Source organism: Strix uralensis, chromosome 13 (genome assembly GCF_047716275.1).
Source record: "Strix uralensis isolate ZFMK-TIS-50842 chromosome 13, bStrUra1, whole genome shotgun sequence".
NCBI lineage: Eukaryota > Metazoa > Chordata > Aves > Strigiformes > Strigidae > Strix > Strix uralensis.
Genome location: NC_133984.1, coordinates 24,586,256 through 24,605,170, shown reverse-complemented (window position 1 = coordinate 24,605,170; position 18,915 = coordinate 24,586,256). Strand labels below are relative to the sequence as shown.

General features: G+C 59.3%; 3 protein-coding genes across 6 annotated transcripts; 1 reads left to right on the top strand and 2 right to left on the bottom strand.

Annotated features, from left to right (window-relative positions):
* Positions 1–58: 58 nt before the first annotated feature.
* Positions 59–4,358, top strand: LOC141949501 (magnesium transporter NIPA2-like). The gene is made up of 5 exons (XM_074883187.1): positions 59–224; positions 630–686; positions 1,361–1,451; positions 1,591–1,751; positions 3,053–4,358. Exons 1-5 carry the CDS (start codon positions 101–103, stop codon positions 3,706–3,708), a joined length of 1,089 nt encoding a protein of 362 aa, XP_074739288.1. The 5' UTR covers positions 59–100; the 3' UTR covers positions 3,709–4,358.
* Positions 4,359–5,256: 898 nt separating this feature from the next.
* On the bottom strand, positions 5,257–6,668 carry TIMM8A (translocase of inner mitochondrial membrane 8A). The gene is made up of 2 exons (XM_074883189.1): positions 6,476–6,668; positions 5,257–6,098 (listed from the first exon to the last, which is right to left on the bottom strand). Exons 1-2 carry the CDS (start codon positions 6,596–6,598, stop codon positions 5,937–5,939), a joined length of 285 nt encoding a protein of 94 aa, XP_074739290.1. The 5' UTR covers positions 6,599–6,668; the 3' UTR covers positions 5,257–5,936.
* Positions 6,669–6,767: 99 nt separating this feature from the next.
* BTK (Bruton tyrosine kinase) lies at positions 6,768–18,738 on the bottom strand. 4 transcript variants are annotated; one of them, XM_074882413.1, is made up of 20 exons: positions 18,521–18,738; positions 17,223–17,290; positions 15,180–15,362; positions 14,908–15,006; positions 14,577–14,645; positions 13,927–14,008; positions 12,261–12,389; positions 12,087–12,154; positions 11,414–11,595; positions 11,031–11,093; positions 10,720–10,774; positions 10,309–10,391; positions 10,072–10,199; positions 9,847–9,921; positions 9,325–9,496; positions 8,837–9,053; positions 8,123–8,187; positions 7,564–7,682; positions 7,277–7,434; positions 6,768–7,156 (listed from the first exon to the last, which is right to left on the bottom strand). In XM_074882413.1, exons 3-20 carry the CDS (start codon positions 15,318–15,320, stop codon positions 7,085–7,087), a joined length of 1,977 nt encoding a protein of 658 aa, XP_074738514.1. In that variant the 5' UTR covers positions 15,321–15,362; positions 17,223–17,290; positions 18,521–18,738; the 3' UTR covers positions 6,768–7,084. The 4 variants fall into 4 exon arrangements, with proteins under 4 accessions (XP_074738514.1, XP_074738511.1, XP_074738510.1 ...); XM_074882410.1 differs by lacking the exon at positions 17,223–17,290 and having other exon boundaries at positions 18,521–18,602; XM_074882409.1 differs by lacking the exon at positions 18,521–18,738 and having other exon boundaries at positions 15,199–15,362; positions 17,223–18,514.
* Positions 18,739–18,915: the final 177 nt, after the last annotated feature.

Genomic DNA, 18,915 nt, shown 5'->3' with positions numbered 1-18,915 from the left:
GTTCCGTTCCGTTCCGTTCCGTTCCGTTCCGTTCCGTTCCGCCCGGGGCCGGGGGAAGGGTGTTGGCGGCGCACAGGAAGCGCCCGGCGGCGGCGCTGCCATGGGGGGCGGCTTCTACGTGGGGCTGGGCCTGGCCCTGGCCTCCAGCGCCTTCATCGGCGGCAGCTTCGTCCTCAAGAAGAAGGGGCTGCTCCGGCTGTGCCGCCGCGGCCGCGCCAGGGCAGGTACCGCCGCGTTACCGGGGCGGAGGAGCGCGGAGCGCCCGGCGCTGGCGGGCAGCCGCGGCCCCCGGGAGCCGCCTCAGCCTCCGGCCCGGGCAGCGCTGGGCCCCGGCCGCCCCCCGCCTGGCTTGTGGGGCTTTTTGGTCTAAAAGTCGGCTTTTTGCACAGGGATAGTCAACAGAGACGCGTTTCAAACTGCGGGAGAACCAGGGGATAAAATCTTTGCTTTTGGGGTAAAAGTACTGGGTGTCTGCCCACGGCTGGGGCAGGGCGCGGTGGGAGGGGGCAGCCTTGTGCTTAGAGATCCGGCTGCCCCCGCTTGCGTCCCCGAGGCAGCTCTGGCAGGATAATGAGCCTTTTTACGAGCTTCACTTCAGGTTTTTTTCTCACTCTTTCTCCCTGGCGTAGGACAAGGAGGTCACGCGTACCTGCAGGAGTGGCTCTGGTGGGCAGGGCTGCTGTGCAGTAAGTACCTGCTCTGAAACCGAGGCAAAACACTTAAAGAGTTTGTCATTGTTCCCACTTGCTTTCATATTTTATTACTATGATCGTTGTTTGCTTGATTTTTATCTGAGAACGTCGTTGATGTAATTATAACAAATACTCTAAACTCTCACGCGTTACCGCTGAACAGGAGTTGAGGAGTTGGTCTGACTGGGTTGGGTCAGGTGCTTCCGAGATGCTCTGCCCGGCTGATGCAGTTATAGCGGCACATCCAGCACTACAGTGCCCTTAGCAGCTCTAATTTACACTTTTCAAGATTAATAACCAATTGTACTGGATTTACCCTTTAAAAAGCTGTAAAAGGTGTTCCAGGAGAAGAACATGACTTATAAATATGAAAAGGGCCAAAACTCTTTTCAGCTTTGAGGACGTTATGGAAATATTTTTCTGTGGTTACTGCTCAGCTGCATAGCCATGTGTGACTAAGGATCACCGTGCGTAACCACGAGCCTTCTCTTCCCAAGAGAACCTGTATCAGGCTTCTTGCTGGTGCTGTGCTTTCCTGGTTACCACACACCTCAGAGAAACACGGGATGCTCAGGTGGAAATTGAGGCTTTCTTCTGACTGCACTCAAACTTGTATTATGCCGAATTGCTCCTACTTTGATGCTCACCTGACAGTGTTTCTCCTGCAGTGGGAGTTGGAGAAGCAGCAAATTTTGCTGCCTACGCCTTTGCCCCTGCAACGCTGGTAACTCCCCTGGGTGCTCTAAGTGTCCTTGTTAGGTAAGCAGCCTCAGAAACACCCTTCCCTCACCTACCACCCCTTAGTGGTGAAAGCAGCTGCTCTGCTTTCTCTGTCTCTTCCCTCAGGTATTCCATATCTTGGCCTAATTGGTTCTGGGTTTATTTTACTATCTTTCAGTGCAGTTCTGTCTTCCACCTTCCTGAATGAGCAGCTGAATGTTCATGGGAAGATTGGCTGCATCCTGTGTATCCTGGGATCCACGGTGATGGTGATCCATGCTCCGCAGGAAGAAGGGGTTTCCAGCCTCGAGTCAATGGCAGAGAAGCTGAAAGATCCAGGTACTTAAAAGGGCTCCTGTCAACTTTAGGCTTGGAAATGACAGTAGAAGGTAGGATACAACTTGGCTAGGTTGGGAAGGACTGAACTAAAGGGTGATTGAGCTGTTTCTTGTTCTGTGCACCAGTGGAGGAAACACTCCTGTGTCCAGGATAGCCTGTAGGTTGCCTTCTGTGGTGGAAAAAGGCTGGAGTCTCCACGCTCTAAATGTGAAAGATTGGTGGCAGTCAAACAGCGTTTAATGCACGTGCTCCGAGGATTTACACCCTATTAACTAGCTCAAAACACAGGGGGACGTGTCAGATTCAGAATGGCTTCGTAGGACTGTCAGGTCCTCTTAACCCCAGATGGAAGCAGCAGACAGGCACCCCACTTCCCAGAGAGGGAGTGTGGGTGATGCTCCCAAGTCACTGGGTCTGTGCCGAAGCAAGAGTGAGAACTTGGGTCATAAACAGTTACCAAGTGTGGGGTTTTTTTTGTACTGTCTATGAGGTATAGATGCAAAAAGGGAAGAGCATGGGAATTAGCTGCAGCTTTCAGCAGAAAGGGTTGGCCTGTGGCAGTGCCGGGATAGGAGAGGGAATTCCTGTACACGAGGGCGGCAGGGATGTGGCTGAAGCAAGACAGAGGAGGAACTTCAGGCAAAGATGAATGAGCAATTCAAGGAGTTATGCTCAAGATCAAGTAGTCCCAACATTTATGTTAGAGGGTGAATCAGGCTGCAAGGATATGATTTGGGCAATAGCATGAATGGCAGAATAAGCCCCAGGAAATGAAGGAGGCACAGGGAGAAGAGTAAAGCAGATTAACAGGTAGATGCTGCTGCTCGTTGGAGGGAGCACTCCGGCAGGGCCTCGCACTCCCGCGATGTGGCACTTTGCTCTTTATCCCACCACAGCCTGCAGAGTTCAGCTAGGGCTTCCCAAGTCTTCTGCCCCCGCCCTGGGTCTCCTGCAGAGCTGTGCTCCCTCGTCTTCCTCGTCAGCAAGCCCCCCACCTCGTCCAGTGCTGTAGCGACTGGCTGTGCCCCTACCCCTTCCAGGAGGGGCAGCTTTATCCCCCGACAGGCTGACTTGTGAGGCCGTGCTGTGATCAGCACTGTAAAGAGCTGCTGTTGTCTCTGTAACTTTGCTCAGGCTGCAGACCAGCTCTGCTTCCCCACTGCGGTCCCTACAGCTGGAAACTAAAGACAGACTGATGGGGCAGTTACCCGCCTGTCCTCCGTCTCTATTTGCTGTGCAGTTACATCTGCTACTGGTGCTACTGTTCTCTGATAGAGCTCTTGAATTCTTCTTTCCCCAAGGATTCATTGTATTTGCTGTGTGTGTCCTGGTGAGCTCCCTTCTGCTTATCTTTGTGGCTGGACCCCGTTACGGACAGAGCAACGTCCTGGTTTATGTTTTGGTCTGCTCCGCCATTGGCTCGCTTTCTGTGTCCTGCGTCAAAGGCTTGGGGATTGCCCTGAAAGAACTGTTTTCTGGGAAGCCAGTCCTGAAAGAACCACTGGGCTGGGTGCTCCTGGTGTGCCTGGTGATCTGCATCAGCATCCAGATCAACTACCTGAACAAAGCCTTGGACATTTTCAACACATCTGTGGTCACACCCGTGTACTACGTGCTGTTCACCACAGCAGTCATGATGTGCTCTGCCATCCTCTTCAAGGAGTGGCAACACATGGTGCTAGACAACATCATTGGCACCATCAGCGGCTTCCTCACCATCGTGTCTGGCATCTTCCTCCTGCACGCCTTCAGGGACATGCCCTTCAGCCCCAACCTCCTGCCCCTCTTGCTGCAGCAAGGCAGGGCAGACCTGCATGCCTCGTGGAGGAGTGCAGACAGACACCAGGCATGTCAGCACCAGCCTCTTCTGCCCTCAGAGGACAAAGGCTCTCAGAGCGCAGAGGAGGAAGAGGAGGAGGAAGGTGAAAAGTGTGTGAGGAAGCCTCTAAACTGCTAGCTTTCTGCTCCCACTGCTGGGCAGTTCTACTGCGAGGTTGAACAAGCTGCCTCAGCTGCTGCTAGCTACTGCTGCACTAGCAGGAGTTGGCAGTTAGCTGCCCTAGGTGCGACGGGTGACCTGCCGCTGCAGGGAGGCTGACGGGGACAGCAGCCTCCTGTGGCTACGGGCAGCAGCCCTGGGAACCACCCGGTTCCTGGAATCCAGAGCCTCTTCACTTCAGGTGTGGAGAGGGCTGCAGCACTAACACAGTGCTAACCCTTACTGAATGTGAGGACCACGCGTTTGGGGAGGCCTCACAGCATTTTTTAAAAATGTACTTGTTATAAAGATTAACAGTTACAGAATAATTTAACATTGCGCTAAGATTACACGGAGAGAAGATGGATGTCTGGCTTTAAAGATGACATACCCAGAATATTAATTCAAAAATTCCTCTGTCAAGTACTTGTTTTGCTCACTCTGCTAGAATTTATTTACAGATTCACATCCAAGAACAGAATACAGCCAAAACTCAAAAACTTCAGTGGTGCTGCCACATGCTGCTGTGGCTCTTGGGGAGGGAGCAGCCCCTTCACGCAACATCTGCTGTGCAGGTTGATGAAGCACCTGCTTACCGTGTTCTATTAAAACCCTGTTTGTTCAGTTACCAGGTGGCTAGTGATCCATTTGTACTGAGAACTGAGCCAGCACTGAAAGGTGTAAAGGATTACAGGGGCAGGAAGAACCGTGTGGATGCTTGAGACAAACTTGATAGGGAGAAGGAATCACTTACCCTGGGAACAGGAGTGACCTAAGAGTCCTTAGCTGCTGAGGTAAGTTTCTGAAAGGTAACTAGACAGCTGTGTCCTCACTTACGTGGGTTTTGTATCTGCATAGCTCTGCTTAACAGAGCCTGCGTTTGTTCCCAGGAAGGCTGCTAGCTACAAGCCACCCGTGTTAGGAACTCGGGTGCCCTGTCCAGCCCCCCCACGGCAGATGGGCGCGTGCAGAACTGCTTTACCAGGTTCCTGTGTAGAGGTCCCAAGACACGGTCAGGGGGTCGCTCCAGGCTTCCCAGAGCCGTGCTGTACGTAAACACTGCTGAAATGCTGTGCTGCCTTTCCAGAGAGCGGATCAGTCCTCTGTTTATCCACTTAGAAGCTCCTCTGTGTCCTGGGGGCAGAGGCCCAGAAGACACAGCCAGAGGCCTCCTTCCAGTGACCGCCACAGGTAAAGGCGCATGAGGTCAGGAAGTAGCTGGTTACTTATTTCCTGCATTTAGTCTCTCTAAAGAAACTACACCTTTACAGGACAGCAGGAACTGTTAACCTTTTGGGGAAGAGGAGGAACGGCCACAGCCTCTCCCAGAAACAAGTTTGATTCATGGCACCAAATTAATTGAGCAACAAATCAGAACTCAGAGCAAACCTTCTAGCCAGAAGACAATTATGCCCTCTCCCTACTAATTTTGCAATAAACGGGATCCCTGGGAAGGAGGGGGAGTGACAAGAAGGCCAGATTTCCAATTCTCAGTGGTCATCTACCTGAACAAAGGAGAATCTCATGTTAAAAATTGACCCAGTTAATATTTATTACATTGACCAGGGGAAAGCAGTTAATGGAGCAAGTCAGTATTGACAGAGTTGTGCTGCAATCTGAAAATCTGTCACTTGGCCACATGAATGATTTACCTATGGAAGCCTGAAAGTATTTTCCAGTAGTGACAGTGCCTCGGATGATCCCTGTGCCCAAAACCTCTTCTGGCGAAGGGTACCTGTACCGCGCTGCACAGCGACGGCGCCCGCAGGGCTTGTTAGCATCTACCCCGGAGGGGTGGTTTTGTGCAGCACCGTGTAAGTCAGCAGTCGCAGGCTGGCCTCGCCCAGAGCTGAGGTTCACATCAGCGCTGGGAGCACCCCCCGATGCGAGCATCCTCACCCCTCCGTTCCGCTGAGCGTGCGAGTTCCAAATGCTCCCTGCGTAGCATCGGTAGCCCTGGAGTCCCAGCACAAAGACGGCTACTGGCCCACGGGGCCGGGAGGGCCACATCACCCCGAGGCGGAGCAACTGTGCCTCTGTCGTGGGCTCTCATCTGGCTGCAACTTCCCCGAGACTGGCATTTAATTAAATCCTAAACCCCAGAGCCGACGCCGGCTCGTTCAGGCGGCAGAGTGACCCGGAGCCGGCGCGGCGGAGGGCCCGGCCCCGCGGGGGCTGGCCGGTGTCCCCCGGGGCACGGCTCCTGCTCAGTCGGACAGGCTCTCGGAGAAGGCCGACTTGGACTTCTGCGTCTGCTCCAGCCGGTTCAGGATGAACTGGCTGGTGTCGATGAAGCGTTCCACGCAGTTCACGAAGCACGTCTCGGCCCGGCTGTCCAGCTTTGGCCCCGGCTTGTCCATGCACTTCTCCTGCACACAGCGGGGCACCCGTTGGCCCGGGGGAAGCGTGGCCCGACCCTCCCGCCCCCCGCGGCCGTGCTTCCCGCGCTTCTCCAGCCCTCGGGCACACCGGCCGCATCCCCCCTCGGGAACCTCCTCCTCTCGGGCGCATCCCCCCGGCCGCCGCGCGGGGCTCCCCCCGGCCTGGCCCGTCCCCGCGGGCTCACCGGAGCGGGGACTGCTCCCACGGCGGCTCCATTTTGTCCCCAGCTCCCTCCTCCCCTCCGGGGGCAAAGCTCAGCGCACCGTCCCAGCCCGCCTGCCCCACCACCGCGACCCAACCCCGCCCCGTCCCTCCCGGGCCCCGGAGCCGGCGGCCCCGCCCGCCGCTCGCGGGCCGCCCGTACCCAGCAGAGCTCGGTCATCTGGTGCACCAGCTGCTGGAAGCGCTGCTTCTGCGTCTCCACCTCGATGAAGCGCTGGAGCTGGGGGTCGGCACCGCCCAGCCCGGCGGCGGACGGCGCATCCATCCCGCTACCGGCGCTACCGGTACCGCCGCGACCTTCACGTGTCGCGCCGCGCCGCCGCCGCGCACGCGCTGACCCCGCCCCTTCCGCGCGCCCCGCGCATGCCCGCGCGCGCGCGCCCCCCGCCGGCGGGGCGGGGCGGGCCGGGCCGGTCCCGCCGAGGAGGCGTCGGTGTGGGGAACCGTTTATTGTGCACGGGCCCGGCCAGCCGCCGCCCGCGGAGCCCGGCGGGGCTGGCCGGCACCGGGACCGCGGCCGCCAGGGGCCTCGCCTCTGTCCTTGGCCGTGAGGGGCCCTGCCGGTGACGGGAGCTGCGGTGGTGGCCGGGAGGGCCCCTCGGGCGCCTGCTCGCCCGCGGGTGGCCGGTGCCGTGTCCGTGAGAGCGGTGCTGAGGTCCCGTCCGGCAGGCGGTGAGGCGGCACCGGCCCAGCAGTGCCAGCCCCCGGCGCCAGGCAGGGGCCCAGCAGGCCGGGCCGGCCCAGCATGCAGTCAGGGCTCCTCGTCCGTCATGTCCCGGATGCTGCCCAGCAGCGCCGTGAAGGTGGGGCGCTCCTCGGCCTTCTGCCGGGAGAGAGGGGGGAGCCCTGCTGCAGCCTGCCAGCCGCCCCCCGGGCAGCCGCAGAGCTGTGTCAGCCCCCCCAGGGCAGCTGGGAGCCGTCACCGAGGGTGAGAGCAACTTACCTCATGCCAGCAGCTGTACATGACGGCGTAGACCCGCTCGGAGGCCTGCTGCGGCCGGTAGAGGCGCAGGCCTTGGATGACGTGCTCCGTTGTCTCGCTGTTGTTAAACCTCTCGTAAGGCATCTTTCCCAGAGAGTAAACTTCCCACATCAGAACGCCTGTTAGAGGAAACAGCAGGGACAGGTCACGGCAGGGGAGCGCCTGTGCCTGAAGGTGGTTTGCAGAGATCGCTGTGCTTGCGGCACCCTCTCTTCCCAGCGTCCACGTCATTAACGCCACGCTCTTACCAAAAGCCCAGACGTCAGACTTGCTGCTGAACTTGCTGTACAGAAGCACTTCAGGGGGGGACCACCGCACTGGAAACTTTGACCCCATGGAGCTTGTATACTCGTCATCTAGAACATACCTGCAGCAGATAAACGGATCGTGGTGCCTGTCTCAGATTTCACATTTCACTCCTCCATGCAACCCATCAAGCCCAAAAGGAATCAACAGCTCTCAGACTGACCAGAGGTTGCACTCCACGTGGGTTTCAACAGGCAGAAATGTCCCTTTCAAACAAGTAGTCAAAAGGGATAATAGCAAAAAGGGGATGCGAGAGAAGGCTGCAGCCAGGATACTAGAGGTGGGGGAAAGAAGCAAAGAGAGGGGGAAAAGGGACAGAGAAGAAAGAAAGGGATGGTGGAAAGTGGAGGGGCAGAAGGTTCAGCCAGATAAAGCAGAAAGACAGGAGAAGACAAAGGAAAAACAGAGCTAGAGGATGGTGGGGAGAAAGACTAAAGCATAGAGAGACTGGAGGAGATGGGGGATTGAGATGGGAAGGTGACACAGAGGTATCTACCAGACCTGGAAAGGCCAAAATCTGATACTTTCACAATTCCTTGGTCATTCACCAAACAGTTGCGAGCAGCCTGTGGATGGAGAGATGGAGGCAGTCACTCCTACCTGCTCCTGCCTCGCCCATCCCCCTGTACCACCTGGAACTTCACCTCGCCCCCACCCACTTCACACTTTGCCTCACATCTCCTGCAGGTTCACCTGGACCGGGGCAAGCTACAAAGTCCTCAGCAAAGATAGCAAGAGAGGCCTCCAGGCATCCTGTTTATCTACAGAGGGGAGACTTCCCTGGTGGGCTGAACAAAGCAGCACCAGAAGGAGATCAGGTACGGCACCTAGGAGGACTGCAAGCTGGCAATGCCAGCCCAAGGCCTGACAAACTGCAGGCTCAGCTTTTCATGGGGGTCAAGAGGTCCCTTTTCATGTCTGAGCCTGCGATTCTGCCTGTGCTGCCTAACGCAAACCCTGCCCTAGCCACAAATGTGTTTCCCATCCCCTGTAAAACTACCTAGTCCTGCCCTTTCTTCCATCTCTGCTAACTCACTGCAGAGCAGTGACTTCAGCGCATCCCACCCATGCTCGGGTGGGCAGGGAAGCTTAGAGGGAAGATCTCCAGAAAAGGCTGCAGAACTGCCTCTCATGTTGGTGAATGTGCTGGACCCTGTCTAGGACATGCTGTGGTTGTCGCTGAGCTGGAGATGTGTCCTTCAGCCACAGCCCTACCAGGTCTCGGTGCAGGAACTGCTTGGATTCCAGGTACTCCATAGCTTCACAGACGTCCTTGCACATCTCCAGCAATTCAGCAGGCTGGAACCGCCGCCGAGTTTCCCGCAGGAAGTTCAGGAGGCAGCCGTTGGCCATGTACTCAGTGATGATGAAGATGGGACGCTGCTTGGTGCAGACCCCATAGAGCTGCACCAGCTTCTCATGAGACAGGTTCCTGTGTTGGGCATAAGAAGGGCAATTCTGAGCATCTAGAAGGCCAAGCAGCAAAAGAAGCATCTGTGAAGGAAGAGAGTTTGTGAAGGGAAGGTGCTCCTTGCCCAGCTGACGGTGGAAAAGCTCACTGGGGAACGAGCACAAAGACAGTAAGTTCTTGGATGCATTTTACAGAGTGCGAGGCTGCCTGAGACTGTCCCTCCACACCACAGGAGTGCAGCCGTTCTGGCAAGGCACACCCAGCACTGACCTGCAGGCTGCTCACCACTTACATCATGACTTTGGCTTCGTTGATAAACTCGTCCTCTGACATGGAGCCCTCCCTGATCATCTTGATAGCAACGTTGTACTGGCCTCTCCATTTCCCGTACTTCACCACACCAAATTGCCCCGTCCCCAGTTCCTTCAGGAAGGTCAGATCCTTCGGGTCAATCTCCCACGACCCTAGGACAGAGAGCGCAAGTGTAACATGGGTGCAGGTGACCTCCCTGCAGGCTGCTCCCAGTCATCTCATCTAGCAAGCCCCAGAAGAGCTCACGAGCATGCGCTGCCTGAAAAAACATCTCCAAAAATCCAGGGAATCCAAGAGCTGTGCCTCCAGAGGATGGGGAGCAAAGTAGCTTGTTGCGTCTCTTGGTCAGTACTGTCACCAGAGGGCCAGTGAGTGTTGGGAAGTGATTCTTGGGAGGGCTGCGAGCCCTGCTGCCATGGACAGCGAGGACCCCACCCCTGGAAGGTTACTGCTGGTAGAGACAGGCCCTTAAACCAGGGAACTGTGAGGTAGCCCAGCTTACCATAGCCGAGGCCAGCTGTGGAAGGAGCACTTTTCTGGTGTTTAGACACGGGGTACTTCAGTCTGGATATGAGCCCTGAAACACAAAAAGGTAGATTGCCACGCCACGCTTACCTCTCACATTCCAGCAGGGAACACAAGCTTCCTGCCTTCAGTGCAGGAAGGTGAGGATACTGTCGTATCAGTAAAAACACTGCTGACCTCACCCCGCCCCCCAGACACTAACCAGCAGAGTTGTGCTGATGGTATGTGATGAGCTCCGGGATGGTGTTGAACAGGTGCTTTTCTGCCAGGTAATACTGATTCTGGGGGGTGCAGCATACAACGTAATGGCGGATCGTGCCTTGGGGGTCTCTGTAGAGGCATTACGTGGGGTCAGCAGCATGGGGAGGGCAGGCAGAGGGCGAGGGGTGCCTGGAGGGGCCCTCTGAGGTAGGAACAAGCTGTTCTTAGAGCCACTTACACAGAGGACTTGGCATAGACGGAGACAGTGTATTTCCCTGTCTTGCTGGTAGAGTCTCGGACAATGAAGCCCCCTTCCTTACCCTAAAACAGAAAGAGGAGAGGGGCCAGCGTGGTTGTGGGGAGGCATGACTGTAACAGGCAAGACTTAAAGTGAGTGAAGATCACAGTATGGCCAGAGAGGGTGCAGTAAGTCAGAGGAATCCTACTTCCAGTCCCTGCCTGGGGGACAACTTCCTGAAGTGCCTGTCGGGAGGAGGTCACGCTGGGGTAGAGATGGTTCCTGGGGCTGCTGGGGGAACACTCCCCTCCCAGAACAAGCCAGGGGTGGTCCCGTGCTGCACACAACGTGACAGCAGCCCACAGAGGGACAGTTCATAGAAAGGACCCAGCCTTGAGAGTCAACACTTACCTCCTCTTTCAGCAGTTGCTCTGCTTGGCTCCGAGTGATATTCTTTGAGTACCACCTGGAACAGGGACACAGTCGTCAGGGAGATCACCGCAGCCACCAGTGCCCCCAGCCTGGTCTGACCCTGGCCCAGCCAGGACAGGCGGTGCAGGGCAGGGATGGCTGTCAGGGGGCTGGGGGCTCTCAGAGGGTGTGTAGGAGGGAGAGCGACCCAGCCAGGCTGGGCTCGCAGGCTGCGTAGGTTAACAGAACTGAATGTAAAAAGTCTCCAACTAAGTGCAACATGCCACGTCCCTGCGCCTTCTCTTACTCACTCAAAGATCTCCAGGGAATTGCTGGTTTCAGTGACATAGTTGCTGGGGATGTATCCTTCCTTCCTGCAGGAGAAAAGGGGCTGGTCACACACTGATGGAGGAAGCCAAGGGGAAAGCAGGTTCCCGCCCCAGAAGGCTGAGTAGAAACAGGCTCAAAAACCTTGGCGCACACCCATCGGGGTTCACGCTTGGGGAGGGCTGATACCACAGTCTGCTTCAGTCTCCCTCACCCTCCTCACATGCCACCCTGGGCGGTAGCCCGCAGGCAGGCGGCCTGTCTGAACCCCCGCGATGCTGAAGGGGTGTGTTTGCCCACCAGGGCCTTGGCACCCAGAGAGGGCACCGTCGGCGGGGCGAGTGCCGCGGGCAGTGGGAGCTCTTACCCGTTCTTGTCACGGGCTTTCCACCAGGGCAGGTGGCTTTCCTCCAGGATGAGGTACTCCTCACCCTTCTCCAGTTGCAGGTCCTGCGCGTTCATCGGCAGGTAGTTGTAGAGGGCCACTACCTTCTTCATCTCGCCTGCGGTGCTGGGGGCCGGCTCGGGAGGCAGGGGCTTCATCACCATCTTCCCCAGAGCGAGGGAGAGCACGGGACACGGTGAGGCTGGCAGACACACTGTTCCCCAGGCCAGACCCTCCCCAGGCCTGGCAGGGCAGTGGGCTCAGGCCAGGTCAGCGCAGTGTTCACCTCAGCTCCCACATGTATCTCCACCAGACCAATCCGCCCCCCCGGCGCTTTTTATTGCAACATTTCCTCCTTGGAGACCTGTCCTCACAAAAGGTTGCTTTCTCTCTACCTGTGACTCCTCTACCCTATTATCAGTCCTTCTCTACCCTCCCAGCTCCCCCTGGGGAACCTCAGGGGTGAGATCATTTGACTTTTCTCCAGGCTTTTGGGCTCCATCCCCTGGTTCAAGCTCCTTCTCCCTTAGGGCACCATCTTCACAGCCCTCTCCAGAGCAGAGCCCTGGCCTGTACATCTCAGAGCAATGCCCTGTCAGTCACTGAACATGTTGGCTTTCCCCAGGTGGACTTTCCTTAAACACCAGGCCCCTACCTGGTCCTCCTCAGGAGTGGGGGGAAGAGGCTTCTTTGTCTTGCGATGTGACCGCCCAACTTTTAAACCTTCGAAACACAAAAGGGACTAAGGTGAGAAGAGATCCCTGGCGTCATTCTGCAGTAATCCCCAGGGGCTGGGGATGGGGCAAGGAGAGGGTGCCCGGTGTCTTACTGCCATTCCTGCTCTCCAGGATCTGGCAGCCCATGGCATTCTTGGCTGTCTGGGAGCAGCACAGGTACTGGCCGTCAATCCAGAAGCAGGGGTGATACTTCTGTACCAGGTCACTGTTGTACCGGATCACTGTGGCAGAGGAGGGGAGATGCGCGTGACCCGGGGCTGTGTCCCCAGCCCGCTGTGGAATGCTCTCTGCTCCCTGAATGCAGATGATCAGCCCCATTGAACCGTTTCAACCTCTGCTGTGCTACCGATACACGGGGTCAGATGTGGCCCTGCTGCTCAGGTTTCCCTCAGCTCTCAGCTCATCGCTCGTGTTTCGGTGCTGCGGCTACGCAAACCCTGTGCCACAAAGCCCCTAGCTTGGGGAGGGCTAGGGATGTCCCCTCAGATTTGATCAAGGCTCTTCAGAAGCTCCACAAAGGGACACAAGCATGCTTGGAAGGCCAAATCCTGCTGCGATCAGCCCTCCTGCCAGCTGAAAAGTCCAGCATCCCCTGGGCTGCTGACAGTTCGCAGTTCTTTTGAACCCTTTTTATCAGAAGTGGGATGCCTGGCTTGTGCATGGGGAGAGCCGGGCACTGCCACGACCCCCTGCCTGCTCAGAGACTTCCCTTGCTGGGAGACCACTTCCTTGCCGGGCAGGCACTGACCAGCTTCCTCGTACTTCTCCCCAGGCTGGAGGGACAACTGGATGTGCCTGAACACCACGGCAGCAGGGTGCTGGCCACAGCAGCTCCGCAGGGTGCAGAGCGCCTCCTCTCTGGTGGAGCAGGATGAGGGCATCCCGGCAGCAAAAGGCCAGCATTTTCTCTCCCCTTTTCCCCGTGGATTTTACAGTGGCTTCAGCTGCCGCAGCACCCCCCCTCCCATAGCAGGGAAGTGGGGAGCGGGCTGGCTGCTTGTCGGGGCAGAGCAGCAGGGCTCTCGTGAAATAACCGACTTCCCCGTTATCAGCCTGCTCTGCTTCCGCCTCGCTCAGGCAAACTTCCCTGTGTCAATTTGAGCAGCTAATCTCACCCCCACCCGCACAAAGCCACAGAAAGATACACATGCACCAAGAGACACATACAGGCAGCTCCAGCAGATTTTGGCCGACTGCAGGCACCCGAGCCCCTCTGCACAGTGCCGCTGCAACACACTCCCAGCTCGAGGCGACAGCACCCATGCAGCTGAGCCTGAGCCCGGCAGCACTGAGCGAGGCTCGGGGTGGGTTGGGAGAGACACTCCCTAGGTTCCAGCAGGCTTTTTGTCCGGGTTTCCTAAAGCACTGGCAGCCCTGCCCTCGCCTTGCATGCCGTGTGTGCTATTTCCTCTTGCCCTCTGGAACTTTGAGCCTGCTTGAGCCAACTTGGAGAAGGCTTGTGAGAGGGCAAGAAGCCTCATCTGAGGTGGGTGCAGTGCTGCAGAAGTCAGAGGGTGACAGAGGCGAGTGTCCACCTCCCCCAGGCAGGCGCAGCTGGTGTCAGCTCAGGATGCATGTGGGGGCAAGTGCGCTCCTCAGGGGAGAAGTTTCTGATCAGCACTTGCTCTTCCATAAACACGAGATAATATAACCACGAGATAGTGAGTCCCCAGAAACTCGGCGCTGTGGCTTGTGCCACACACACAGCTCATTGCTTGCGTTTGCTTTCCGAGGGAGCCGCAGAGCCCCCAAACTCACCACTCTTCAGCTGATGGATCCAGCGTTTGCGCAACTCCTCCGTCGGGGAGAAGACGTAGAGGGGCCCTTCGTCATATACCACCTGCAGGACCACATGCCTCAGCGCCCCAGCTGGGGGTCTCCCGGGGAGGACGGGGGGGAGCCGAGGCTTGTGGCCACCCCAAGCAGCCAGTGCAGAGCACAAGCTGTTGCCAGTGTGTGCCGGCCCTGCACGGTGCTCGCGGGACCGTGACGGAGAGGTTATAAATAAGCCCCCTCCCCCGAGACTTTCCACTTCCTTCTGTGACTTTCGGTGCACAGGGGGGGGCGTGCTGGATGCCAGCAGGGGCAGGCAGCTGGGCTGGGGGCTGAGTGGGCAGCCAGCAGACAGTGTCCCTCCAGCATCAGCAAGGGGCAAGGCAGAGCTCAGAAGCAGGTTTCCATCTAAGCAGCCCCCTTAAATAGATCTGCCCAATTCCTCGGGGCTGGCAGAGGCTCACCTGCCTGCCCCACACAGCGCAGACAGCACCAGGGCGGCCCCAAACAGCTGAGTGACACCTGGCACTGGGGAAGTGATGCTGTGTTTGCCCTCAGGTCCCTCTGGGGTCCTCCCCCCAGCACCCTGCAGCCGGGCAGAGCGGAGCCACAAAGGGGTTGCAGTGAGGACTCACCTGAAAGGGGTAGGGGAACCGTTCGATGATTGAGATCTGCTCCATGTTGTTGTAATCGTCTCCTTTCCTCTGGAAGAGAGAGGCAGAGATGGACGCTGGCATCCTGCTGCTCGGCTGCTGGCATCTCCCCTGGCACCCACAGCCTTTGGCGTCCCCCTGCTCCCCCCGCCCTGCATCAAGCCAGACCCCTGGTATGGTACGAGCTGTGGGTGCAGAGCCCCCAGGGCAGGCAGGGCTGTGCCCCATTCCCACCACCCCAGGGCAGGGGAACTCCCTGCTTCCGCAGTGAGGGGCAGGGGGACACAAGCGGGGACCCTGGGACCTTCCTCACCGGGACCTGCCGCTCAGGGGGAGGGTTGTTTTCGGGCACCACTGTCTCCACACAGGTGATCTTCTCGATGTCCACTGAGCCCTTCTTACTGCCCCGGCGCTGCAAGAGACGGGGTCGGTTCGAATGACTGCCAAGGGGGAGATCTGGGGAGACTCAAGCCAACCACCGTCCCTGTCCAACCACCCCTGGGGCTGGGTGCTGGCAAGGGGCAACTGGTGACCCGTGGGCACCGCCATGGCACAGCCCCTATGGCCCTGGGGCTGCCGACTCACCCCCCGCTCGAAGTCATACTCGTAGTAGGACAGCTTGCTCTCCGTCAACAGGAACAGGCGCTTCTTGAAGTTGAGGGGAGATGTTTTCTTCTTCTGCTGCGAGCGCTTCAAGAAGATGCTCTCCAGGATGACACTGGCCATGTCGGCCCCTCCAGCCTCCTCCACGCTGTGCTCGGCGGGTTGCTGTGAGCAGGACAACACCGACACAGCACTTGTTCAGCTGAAAACTTGCCCACCACTGGACCTCGCTCAGCTGCACTCTCCCCCCTGCCTGAGGGGCAGCCAGAGAGTGCTGGAACCCCCACGGAGCAGGGGAATCAGTTGCAGAGGTGTGTGGGCAGGTCAGCGTGGGGTATTTACAATGCGACCTCTCCCTCTCCTGTCCCCTCTCTGACACCAGGCTGCGGACCAAGCCACCACCCAGCTGGATTTGGCTCCCACCGGGTGCTGGATGGGCCCCCTCGGGTGTGCAGATGGACAGACAGAAACAGACGGCTGGAGAGGGAGGGAGCCGGGGAGGCTGTGAGAAGCGTAGCCCTGGGGAGGAGCGCAGAGCCCGAGCAGCAACACCCAGCAGGCTCCCTCCTCCCCTCCAACATCGTGTGTGTCTGTCTGTGTGGGCCGTTTCCTCCTGCCGCACCGCAGGCTCTGTGCCGGGGAGGCGCTGACTTGGCAGTGTGCAAGGGATGGCCGCGGGAGGCCAGTCCCTAATAAGTCGTGGGTAGGTCCTGGCCCCGAATAGCCGCAGAGGCGTGCTGCCGAGAGCACGGCGTAGCCCTAACGCCTTCCTTCCCCCTGCAACCACGGCCCGCAGGAGTGCAGGGACGATGCTCAACCCCCTTTCCTCCCCTGTGAGCCGCCCTCGCTGGGGTCAGGCTTGAAGGGCTGTCTCCAGCCAGCACCCAGAGGGGATAGCCCAGCCTTCCTCGGCGAAGCTCTCCTCCCAGGCCTCTCCAGGGGCGTCCTGGGCAGGAAAGGGCTCAGTGAGAGCCCCGGACCCCACTGCTGCCCTGCCTTCAGGGGGCCGGGAATCCACCCTGGCCCATCTCTTGGAGCAGCCCGTCCATCTCTCCCTCTGCCGCTCCATGCTGCGCCCGGGCCCTGTGACACCCAGACGGTCCCAGCACCCCGCAGAGCTGTGCAGCTGGAGCTGCGGGCTTCTCCTCCTCCCTGGGCTGGAACCAACACCTGCCTCCAGCCTGGACCTAACAGGGAGCTGATGGTGTGGAGCCACTGCTGAACTGCGATCCGCTGGAGCACTCCTCCATGTCCAACCCCCTACATGCCCTGCTCCTTCCTTCACCTCCACCTTGTTCCCTTTTTTCTCCTACAAACACAGCTCTGGAGACCAACCTGGGAGAAGCTGTTTCCCTCCCCTGGTGCCCACAGCCCTCCTCCTCCAGAGGTGGGTCAGAGCGGGAGACACACGTTGGCTCACTTGTGAGAGGGACTGGGTGGGGACCAAAGAAGCTGGTCCCACCTGCTGTGCCTCTCTGCAGGGCATGCCAGCCCGGGGGCAGGAGCAGGGGCGTCCCCCCCCCCCCCCAGACCCTCCCAGCACAGATCCTGCTGCTGCAGTCCTGCCCCAGCCGGAGAGGCTGGACACAAGCAGGGCTTCCCGCTCCCAGGGTCCCCCCTTCCCTCCCCTTGTGGCCCTCATGGCTCAGGCCTTTCCAGCTTGTTTGGCTGGTTTAAAAAAAAAAAAAAAAAAAGTTTAAAAATTAATCATCAGAGTCTTTTAGAAAAAACACCAGCCTCTGCTGGCTGATCCAGGCCTGGGGAGGAGGGAACTGGGGTCCCTGCTGGGGACAGGGCAGGTGGCTGGAGTGGCCACTGACCCCAAATTGCTGGTGGGGTGGTGGGCGAGCCCAGAGTGACCCCATGCCTCAGTTTCCCGAGCTATATAATGTGGCTGCTGGTCCTGTGTCCCAAGAGCAGGGGGGCTCCCATCGTGTGTCCCCCCCACCAGACGCGGGGGCTGAGCGGAGCGGCCCTGGGCTCCAGCCCATCCTGACTGCAGTGCCGGGTCCCCAGAAGCTTTACCTTGAGTCGCAGCAGCTGGGTCACTGCCAGCAGTGCTGGGCAGATGGGACACGTCTTCGCTGTGTCCTCTGGGACAGTGCCACCAGAGAGGAAAGGATGATGAGCATCTCAGAGGGCTGTTCTGCCGCAGCATGGCACAGCCACCTGGTCCCCAGCACAGCCTCCCTGTCCCCAGCATGGCATAGCCTCCCTCTCCCCGGCACTGCCACCAGCCTTCATCCGTCCCGGTCTGTCCTTTGGGGTGGTGGGTGCCCCACGGGACTCACCTCCGCAGCCAGCCATCGCTGCCCCGCTGCGACAGCAGAGGTGGCGAGTGGGTGGGTGGAAGCATGTCCTGTGTGTGTCCCCTCAGCTAATGTGACTTCCTGCCACTGTCACACCTCAGCCGAGCGTGCTCTGACACCACCACTGGGCCCGGCACACACCACTAGCCCTGCGCCACCGGATGCTGTACCTCACCACGGTCCTGGGGCTCCCTGGCCCCTGCCCGTGGTGTCCTGCTAAGGAGCCGAGCCTGCCTGCCGCTGCTGGCTAACGGGGGCTGGCAGGGGGCTGGCATGCTCAGGACAAGTGGGAAGGACGACAGGGTGTCTGGGAATGACAAACTCCCCAGCCCCTGTGTTTCAGGTGCAGCCTGGAGGGTGACAAAAATGAAGGGTGGGAGGCACAGAGGAGAGAATCTCCTGCATGGGAGAGACTCAGGAACAGAGAGCTGCACCACAGCAGCGCCCACTGCAAAAAGCACAAGCAAGGAACAGTCAAAGGCACTGTCAGCACCCTGACCCCTGCTCTGGAGCACCCCTGGCGTCCCTGGCACCCGCACACCACCCTGATCCTGTGCTCCCGTGCAGCCCCAGTGGCACCCCCACACCACCCCACCGCCCTGCTCTGTGCACCCCCATGGCCGCTGGCACTGTGGCCCCACGGCAGCTGTCCCACCCCCGGTCAGATGTCACCTGCTCAGAGCTGCCCAGGCTGCAGGACAAGGCTGAGACTTCCCAGCTCGGCTCACGCGCAGCTTGGCAGCATGTGGCCTGCGCCCGGGATGGCTTTCCCGCCCCTGGCAGGCACCATGGACCCTGGCACCGCCGAGGAGGCGAGCAGAGGTGTGAGGCCACAAGCAGGTGCCACATGGAGGCTCCAGCCTCCCGCTGCCATGGCTGCCCCGCAGCGACGTTTACGGGGCCGTGCTGGCACCCGGCGCACCGCCAGCCTCGTGTTCCCCGCTGTGCCTCTCCCCGCACCGCACGGTGCTGGGACCCGGCTCCCCTGGGCCCTCCGTGCCCCGGCGCACTCACCAAACCCTCTCGCCGCCGCTCCGGCCAGCCAGGGGCCCGCTGCGCCCGCCGCCCCGCGCCCGCTCAGAGCCCGGCGGGTCGGGGGTGGCTGTGGCAGCGGGGAGGCAGGGAGGCACGGCGGGTCGGCCACGCAGGGAGGAAGGACGGGGCCGGCCAACCCCACCCTTTCGGTTCCCCTTTTTTTGGTTTCTGACTCAAAAGCAGCAGTTGTGTTTCCTTCTGGAGACAGTCAGGTCTCCTCCACGGGGCTGTCGGGTTCTGGCTGGGCCTGGGCCTGCCCCGCACCAGGGGGCCGGGGGGCCTGGCCGTGGGGCCGGGGTGGGGGCAGCGCCATGTTCCTGCCGGCTGCCTGCCCCTGCCCCCCGTCCCACACCCTGCGCATCCCACAGACCCGC

Excerpts from the sequence above, each read along its gene's own strand:
- LOC141949501 (XM_074883187.1), top strand. The coding sequence starts at position 101 with ATGGGGGGCGGCTTCTACGTGGGGCTGGGCCTGGCCCTGGCCTCCAGC. Across the intron at positions 687-1,360 it reads GTGGGCAGGGCTGCTGTGCA|TGGGAGTTGGAGAAGCAGCA; the intron begins GTAAGTACCTGC and ends TTTCTCCTGCAG. Across the intron at positions 1,452-1,590 it reads GCTCTAAGTGTCCTTGTTAG|TGCAGTTCTGTCTTCCACCT; the intron begins GTAAGCAGCCTC and ends ACTATCTTTCAG.
- TIMM8A (XM_074883189.1), bottom strand. The coding sequence starts at position 6,598 with ATGGATGCGCCGTCCGCCGCCGGGCTGGGCGGTGCCGACCCCCAGCTC. Across the intron at positions 6,099-6,475 it reads AGATGACCGAGCTCTGCTGG|GAGAAGTGCATGGACAAGCC; the intron begins GTACGGGCGGCC and ends CGCTGTGTGCAG.
- BTK (XM_074882409.1), bottom strand. The coding sequence starts at position 17,400 with ATGCTGGGGACAGGGAGGCTGTGCTGGGGACCAGGTGGCTGTGCCATG. Across the intron at positions 11,094-11,413 it reads AAAGCCCGTGACAAGAACGG|GAAGGAAGGATACATCCCCA; the intron begins GTAAGAGCTCCC and ends TTTCTCCTGCAG. Across the intron at positions 9,922-10,071 it reads CCATCAGCACAACTCTGCTG|GGCTCATATCCAGACTGAAG; the intron begins GTTAGTGTCTGG and ends TTTGTGTTTCAG.